The 8,448-nt window shown below is 37.0% G+C and overlaps 1 protein-coding gene across 1 annotated transcript in view; it reads left to right on the top strand.

The window, feature by feature from the left end:
• The first annotated feature begins 1,656 nt into the window (after positions 1–1,656).
• Positions 1,657–8,448, top strand: part of PDE10A (phosphodiesterase 10A) — a 68,591-nt gene continuing 61,799 nt past the window's right edge. The window contains exons 1-2 of the mRNA XM_010012751.1: positions 1,657–1,672; positions 3,254–3,282. Coding sequence (XP_010011053.1) covers positions 1,657–1,672; positions 3,254–3,282 — 45 coding nt within the window. The remainder of the gene's footprint in view (positions 1,673–3,253; positions 3,283–8,448) is intronic.

Genomic DNA, 8,448 nt, shown 5'->3' with positions numbered 1-8,448 from the left:
TGGGTGTTATTTCTTTCCTTCCTGGCTAGCATGCTTCTTTTAACTTCCTCACAGAAAGAAATCAAAAGTCTTTTGATACAAGGACCATCTGTCCATTTTCATGTCTTGTACCCAGCAAAATGGGCTCAGACTTGGATGGTGGCTTCATGTGTTACCCTTATACATGTTCTTAGTAAAATAATGATTCCTTTATTATGAATAAATAAAATATTGTAATGAAAATATTAGTTACTATAAATAAAGGAATTAACAATGAATTGCAAAGCAGGAGTGACACCTGTGTATCTCATGTTACACAGACTAAAGCACAGTATTATATATGTATGTGAGAAGTCTCATGTTGGGTTGATGACATTTATAGCATCTTGTTCAGATTATGAAATTGCATTGTCAGGGATCTCAAAGAATAGGAAATCATGAATTGTTCTTTCTGATATTGGAGCACTGATTTTTATTTTTTTTATGGTGGCTGAAGTAGAAATTATGTAGACTTCTATATTGTGTAGTAAGCTTTAGATTGGGTGCATTTAACCTGTCCTGTGTCTATCATTCGAAACTGCAGTAGCAGTTACGTCTCACAGTGGTGTGAAAGCCACAGCATTGGGGTGGTAGTCATTTATACTAGACAGATACAATAAATTAATTTTGATCCAGTAGAGGGAGATCACTTCTATGATTTACCCACACTTTTCGGCATATACGTACATGATTTGGGTAAGAGGATGCAGGGTTGATGTTAACTTGAAAACTGCATTTTGTTTTGTTTGGTTTTTTAGGGTTTGAAGTTACTCGAGGTGCTAAAAGTACTGAGTAACTGAGAGATAAAATAGCTGACAAAGTTAACACTGGTAAATGTGGACTGCTTTACATGGGGGAAGATGTTTCTAATTTTGCATATAGAGTAATGGGCTCTTAATTATTTGTTAGCACTGTGGAGAGAGATACTGGTATTACAGAATGTAAATGTTTGAAAATGTTAGCCCAGTGTGTAGTAACCATCAAGAAACAGGGAAAAACTTAGGAATTACTCCTTTCGGAGAGAAAAATAAATCATTCTTTGTCATTCTGAAAGTCCCTGTTGTGTTTCCCTGGGCTGCAATATTGCCTGTAATTCTGGAATTCCCAGCCTGGAAGGATTCCGTGGGTTAGAGGAAGGAGTGATGAGAGCAACCAGCAGTGCCAAGTAGCTTGCTTGGCACCAGTAGGAAACTAGAGCAGACCTTTGAAGCCAGGAAAGGTTTTAGTAGGGTGTCAAGCAGAGAAGGGCTTGTTTGAGAGATTTTGTAGAATCACAGGCTCTCTAGATAAGATGAATGGAGGGCATCAGATGATATTCATAATGTGCAGATTAAAGTAGAACAGAGGTGAGTTTTCTCATAATATGTATTTAAACCATGGAACTTGGTGAATGTTGTGAATGCTGAAGGGTGGTGGCTTGGCTTTAGAAAAGAAACAAAATCTGACATGCCTCCTACCCCCCTCAAGCGTGAGGAAGAAAACCCCATCCTAGTCACCACTTACTTAAGAAATGTTTGATCTCTTGGTTACTGAAAACAGAGAGTTTCAGTTACTCCAGAGAAAGTATCATGTCATCACTCAGTTTTCTGTTGTTTATATATTCTCTTGCTTAGTGTCAGAAATTAGGTAGTCGGGGAGATGGATTTTTTGGCTGGTATGTAGATTCTGGTCAAGGAAGACAACAACACTGAACACTGCAAAGTATGTACTATACATTGCATTGCAAATAGCAGAACTATGTTAAACAGCTCAAGTTTATGTCCATGTTATACACATATAAATACTGGTATATAATTTGATTAGGGTTAAGAGAAGACTAATATTCACTCATGGTGATTTTAGGGAGCTCTTTCATTGGAAAATGGGTTTTGAATCTCTTTTCTATAAAATATTTTTTCTAGCTTTATTGTTTAAAAGCTCTTAGATGGCAAGCATCTTAGGTGGCATGATGACTTTGATGGTGATAACACTGAATTACTTGTAAATGTGCCCTTCTCAAGGGGCACCTGTAGATCCCTCCTTCACCTGGGGCTGAGAAAATACAGCATTAAGCAGCCTAGGTGATACCATGCTTATGTCTGATACACATATCTGAAAATCTATTCAATAGAGATTCATGGCCAGGCTGGACAGAGCCTTGGGTGACATAGTTTAGTGTGTGGTGTCCCTGCTCATGGCAGGGGGGTTGGAACTGGATGATCTTAAGGTCCCTTCCAACCCTAACTATTCTATGTATCAAAATATGTGTAAATTAAGGGCCACAAACAGAAACATATGATCTTTCTCTGTGAGATTAAATCTATTTGGTGACTTAGAATTAATTTCCAAAGCATAGTAATTTGATTCCTAGTATCAAATAAAAGGTTACAAATACTTCCTTTCATGTTCTAGAAGCAACTAACCGTTTTAGAAACAGCTAACCATCTGGACGTTTCTAAGGATGTGTTCAAGCTGCTTTTGGTGTTGTTGAACTGGAAGTTGGAAACTCTTCCTGTGACAGATGCGTTCTTGCAATGTAACTGCTTTATCTTCATTTTCAGAAGTACTAGTTAATGTTTAACTGGTCCTCTGGTATTGTATCTGTGTTTGTTTTACATATTTAAATTACAAAAAAATGCATGAGATCTGCTTGCATTTGAAAGGACAAAACATTCTAGAGTATGTGTGTATATACAAAAATATAAACACTTGTAAACAATGTGTTTTTAATGTGCTATGCCAGATTACCTCAGTGATACTCTTCTATTCTTGTGGTCACATCCAAAGAAGTCAACAGGAATAGCACCTTTATCTTCAGAACAGAAAGTTGAAGTATGCTCCCTAAACTTGCTTGTGTATGTAGGATGTCAGTGGCGTATGTTGGATAGCAAAGGGCCTTTACTTCTCAGACTGTGCAACACTAACAATTGCCTTACTGGAGTATAAAATTAGTAGAATGATATAGGACTTACTGGTTTATCTTATCTGTGAATTGACTTACGAAGTGTAGTTGAATTCTTACTAAGTCAGGACAGAATTCCTGAATACTTTATTGTAATTTTAATTGACTTTTAGATTTAGAAGTTTAAAAGACTGTAAGTGCACACAAGTCTTAGGATATTTCAGTTACTTTATTGAACCATGGTATAAATGTTTTGTACAAAGGTGCAAAAGTTGTCTGAAGTTTGATATCTTGTTCTTCATTAAGCCTTGAAACTTCCCTGTGTGCCTAATTGTTTGTTTTATTTCCTTTTAGATGAAACGACTCCTAAAGAAGTCAGCAGGGTAAGTGCTACTCTCCTCTCTAAAAAGAGATGTAGTCTCAAGAGGCCCACTGTTCACTTGAGATAATTTTTGTGCAGTGTCTGATCAAGATTTGACTATATTCCCTTGACATAGTGGATCTCCATAGGAAAAATTAAAAAAAGGATGTACTGACTGACCAAGGAACAGTTAACAAGGAAAATAAATATTAAGAACACTTGATTGGCTGTGAATAAATTAAAGAGTATTTTACATTAGCAAATTTAGAGTTCTCACAGTGCTATTTTCATGATCCAGTTTTAAAAAGGTATTTAATGGAAACTAGGAAAATCACAGGACTTTGATCATAACAGCGTAACTGTTTAATCAGTGTTACTGCCTTGAGAGATGGCAAGCATAGGAGGAAACAAAGGAAGGAATATGCACTATCTAATAACTGCCTTTGACGTGTGCTGTGGTATTCTTTAATTTGAAATATTGTGCAGTACTATATGAAATATAATCTAAAATGTTCAAAAACATATTCAGTAATAAATTCCCAACACTAGCCTTACATCTGGTTGACCCTGTGCCTGCAGAATATTGGTCTGTGGTGGAGGACTAGTTAGGAGGATCTGTTGGAAACCAGTGCCTTTGCTGGGAATAACAAAAAATCAGCACAGGACAATCTGTTGCCCTGAGATGCATCCAGTCAGCCTGAAGCATCTAAATGTTATTTCGTATGAGGAAGCCATTTACAGCTTTCTGAGGTGGAATCATGGTCCTATTTTGCTCCTCTTCTTGAATGTCTTGCATAAGCTGTTTCTTATTCCCAGGAGAAACACAATACTGTCAGACACATATTGAAAATAAGGCTTATTGAAAGACTGCAAAATCTGGCTGGGTGGTCTTGCTCCCAATAGAAGTTCTTTGGAAAATACCAGCATGTGGAAGGAGTGGAAACAGGTTGGCAGTGGAAACCTCAGTTTGGTAACCCTGAAAGCAGAGGGCTGGCATAAGGGGGAATGCAGTTCTCCTCTTACACCACTATCAAAAAGAAGTTAAATTTTGTCTAAAATTAGTTTATTCAAGCAGGGTTTGTCCATACATGTGATGTGCTGTAGATGTATAAGGGTGTTGATAATTTAGGTCAAAATAGTATGTTTTAGTAATCCATTAATTTATAACACTTTTTTTGGTCATCCGTTGGTATTCGACAGTTAATGGCATTTGAGTAAATACCTATAGTTGTAAGTGTAACTGAAGTTTATTGTTATCAGTGTGTCTGCATCTATATTGCCCTGCCAGGTTGGACGGAGTCTTAGGTGACATGGTTTAGTGTGTGGTGTCACTGCCCATGGCAGGGGGGTTGGAACTGGATGATCTTAAGGTCCTTTCCAACCCAAATCATTCTATGATTTCAAAATAATTAAAGATCTATCTAAAAATCTTAGAAGCTGTAATTATTTCTGTGGAAGAACATTCTGTTTATTTGTCATTAATTTGGTGAATAGATGCACATTTTATCTAAAATTCTGTAAAATGGAGTTACAAAACATATCCAGGTTACCACATTTGAGCTATTTAAGGCAAAACCCCCCACCCTGAGTCTGCCCTGCCAGTCATCATCCCCTCTGCCTCTCAGGCACACTGGTCCCAGACGTCTTTACAGTGAGGGTGGTGAGGCACTGGAATAGGTTGCCCAAGGAAGTTGTGAATGCTCCATCCCTGGTGGTATTCAAGGCCAGGTTGGACAGAGCCTTGGGTGACATAGTTTAGTGTGAGGTGTCCCTGCTCATGGCAGGGGGGTTGGAACTAGATGATCTTAAGGTCCTTTCCAACCCAAACCATTCTGTGATTCTATGATCTCAGCCGGTCAAAGTCGTGTATATTGACTTAGAGTTTTTGTGAAAATGAATGGGTGTCACTTGAAGTCTTGGAGTCAGAGAGGTGCAGATAATACTTCAGATGTTCTCAACTAAATGTTTTCTCCATTGTTTTTTGGGGGGTTTTATGCTATCAGTCATTGTGCATTTGGCGTGTACACTGTGTTACTCTGCTTTTTAAAGAAAAATACCTGTGGGCACTTAGCAATGCACCACATTATAAATGAACGTGTTTGTAATAGTATTTTTGAATAATGCCATATATTACGACGTAGACCCTTGTAACACATAATCTTCTTCAGTAGCAGCTCAAACAGATGCCAGTTTAATTAAAATCTGAACGTAAATTTGAATTTAAATTGGGAAAGTTCTGTATGTGAGTAATGTTTTTCAGACAAAAAGACATGTTCATGCTGACTGAAGAATTACAAGTTTTAAGGTCATTAAGTTACAATTTTAATTCCTGAAAATTTCTGCAAGAAGGAGTTTATATCATAGGGAAGCAAAAATAAAGGTTACTGAAAGTAAAATTATTGCAGAATTAAATCACCAACTGCTTTAAAATATTAGCTATAAATCAAGGTAAAAGTACGTTGAAAAAATGTGGTTTTCATTGCTGGATTAATGTGGGGTTTTTTTCCATCTTTCAATGTTGGGCAGAGTGACAACATGAGAACATTCATAGTCATTGGTTGGTTCAATAGTCTTCCTTTCTGTTGTGCTTACACAGAACAACAGAATTAAATTGGGGGAGGATATTGTATATTAAATTTCTTGAACCCCTTTCTCGCCCCAGAAAGCCTGTCCTTTTTTTCTTTATAAACATGCATGTTAGAGCTATTGGGCTCTAAATACTGAACTTGGAAGGAAATGTCGGTGTTTTTCAAGGGTGTATACTGCAGTATCACACTTTGAAAATTGAAGAAGTTCTGAAAACTGCAGTTGTATACAAACTGCATTTTTAATCTTCTGCCATTTTTAGCAGCTGAGTAGAAAAATGAAAATCAAGTAGCAATCTTGGCTATCAGCGTTATGTTGCATGTTTTTGAAACAAGGAGGAAGCAGGAAAAACCTTCCACCTACATTAAATTTTGAGATTTGTAGAACAGAAAAGAAGCTTTTCAAAATTTATTGTTTTTAAATCTGGCCTACTAATGGCAATTTCATCAGTATTTTGGTGTTCAGAAGTTACATATAAATTTATCCTAGATTGGCCTGACATAATAATTTGATGCAGGGTGGAGGAAGATTTCGCTGTTCCTGTAGGCTGCTTCTGGCATAAGAGCAACTGGTTACAAAACATCTCATGAGCATCTGTGACCAAACAGTGAACCTGTGAACTTTTTCCTGCATGCTAGATTCCAGTGTTTATGAAATATATGTAACTGCGGACAAAATCGCCACATGATATAGTATTGGGAGCATCCTTGGAAATGCTGAGTTTCTTCTGCTTACTTACTGTGCAGATGTGTGTTGGCTGATCCCATCCATCATAGCTCCAGAAAGGGCTTTCTGGGCAAAGGGATTTCAGAAAGAAAACCAACTCTTGAACTATTTTGATGAAGCAAACTTAAGCTGGATTTTATACTTTGTTTTTGCTGGTTTATCCACAAAGGAAATGAAAATCGAGGAGCATGAGTTTGAATACTAAGTGCGTATGTATTCATGTACATCTAGACTAACACTGTATTTCTTTGACAGTATTAGTGAAAACAGTGTGCATCAGAGACATGTTATTCTTTTCAGTTGGCAAAAATAACCCCATTCCTACGTGAACTATAGCCAGGGTTTTGTTCTACGTGCTGCTAAGTTTCCCATGATCACTATGTGCTCTTTTGTACCTCAGATTCTGAAGTTTAAACAAAAATACTTCATGTTCCCGATATGATCACATCAAAATTAGCTGTTGTTCGTTTTGCTTAATGACTTTTCATTCCATGTTTACTTGAACAATACTTCCAGTGAAGCTGCTTTTTGGCAAGTACCTTTGCTTTGTAAACTCCAGTGATGCCAACAGCAAATCACTTTGCAGAAGTTTACCATATAAACATCAGAAAATTATTACCTAGCAATTGACTAGCTCATTTATAGTACCTTCTTCTTGGAAACAGGAATAATACTTTAATCCTCTTCTTTCCCCTTTTTGGACTTGGAGCTTTTGGCAGCTGCCTTGGCACCAGCTAGCACCCAGCACAGTATGTCACTGACAGTTACAAAATTAGCAAGTGTGTTTTCAGTAAACAGTTGCAGTAATTGCATGTATCTTTACCGTGCAACTGATAATAGAAGTTTTTGCTTTTTATGGCACATTGGCAAAGCAAGCTTATTCTTTGTAGTATTTCCTTATTAAAGATGTGATTTGAATGTTTTCACACAGTCTCAGAACTGAAAACTGCAGCGAATTAATCAAGAAGTTAGGGGAACTAGAGCAAACACATATTTAGCCTTTAGGAGTGATGCAAATGGCATTGCACCCATTGTCATGAGAAGATGCTTGTATAAGCTGATGTCTTTATAAAGAAAATCTTGTGGATACTGTGGCAGTGATAAGCAACAGTGGTAGGAAAATTAGAAGTTTATTTTTAATTTTGTACATGATGTCTTTAGAGTGCTTGCAAGTCAAGTATTAGGAGGGAATGTGATTTTATAAAAAGCTTTTTAAAAAGAGGAGCAGTATTCAGCCTTGTCAAGTTAAAATGAAGCTCATTATGCTGTTTTATTATATAATCTAGAGAGATGATATAATTGAGATATTAATGCAGTTTTATGAGCCTTACAGTTAATAACAGCTTATATAGTTACTTCTTTGCAATCATAATGTTCTTTTCTCATAAGACAAGTCTTTATTTTTTTTATGTATTTTTCCTATTACTAATGAAGCAATTTGTTTCAGTGTTGCCATTTGATAATAGGGAAGAAGCTGATGGAACAATTAGAACTGGATGCCAGTGAATTGGGGCTATTTAGCAAGACGCTTCTCCTAGGGAAGATGTTCACCATCTTTTCAAGGCTGGGAGATCAGCTATGTAAACGGGCTGGGAAACATGTACCTTCAAAATTAGTGAATCCTTTCTCTGCATAGTGAGCCGGTTTGCATCTTTTGACATAGTAGGGCTCATCCTGCCAAATGTCATCTCATATTTTTCCTTCTTTGCTTTTCTCATGTACAGTGTTTGATGTACAAACAAACAATTCACCTGTGTACAGTGTCTCAATGCTAAAGTTTATGTACTGAGCAAGTTCTAACCCATGTCCTCTACAGTCAAAACAAGAAGAGAATAGGCGTCAGACGAATGCGTGTAGAAGCAGTTTTCTCTGAGGC

The sequence above is a fragment of the Nestor notabilis genome, unplaced genomic scaffold (genome assembly GCF_000696875.1).
Source record: "Nestor notabilis isolate BGI_N333 unplaced genomic scaffold, ASM69687v1 scaffold19964, whole genome shotgun sequence".
NCBI classification, from domain to species: domain Eukaryota; kingdom Metazoa; phylum Chordata; class Aves; order Psittaciformes; family Psittacidae; genus Nestor; species Nestor notabilis.
The sequence above is the reverse complement of the archived record's forward strand: the minus strand, read 5'-3'. Positions and strand labels throughout refer to the sequence as shown.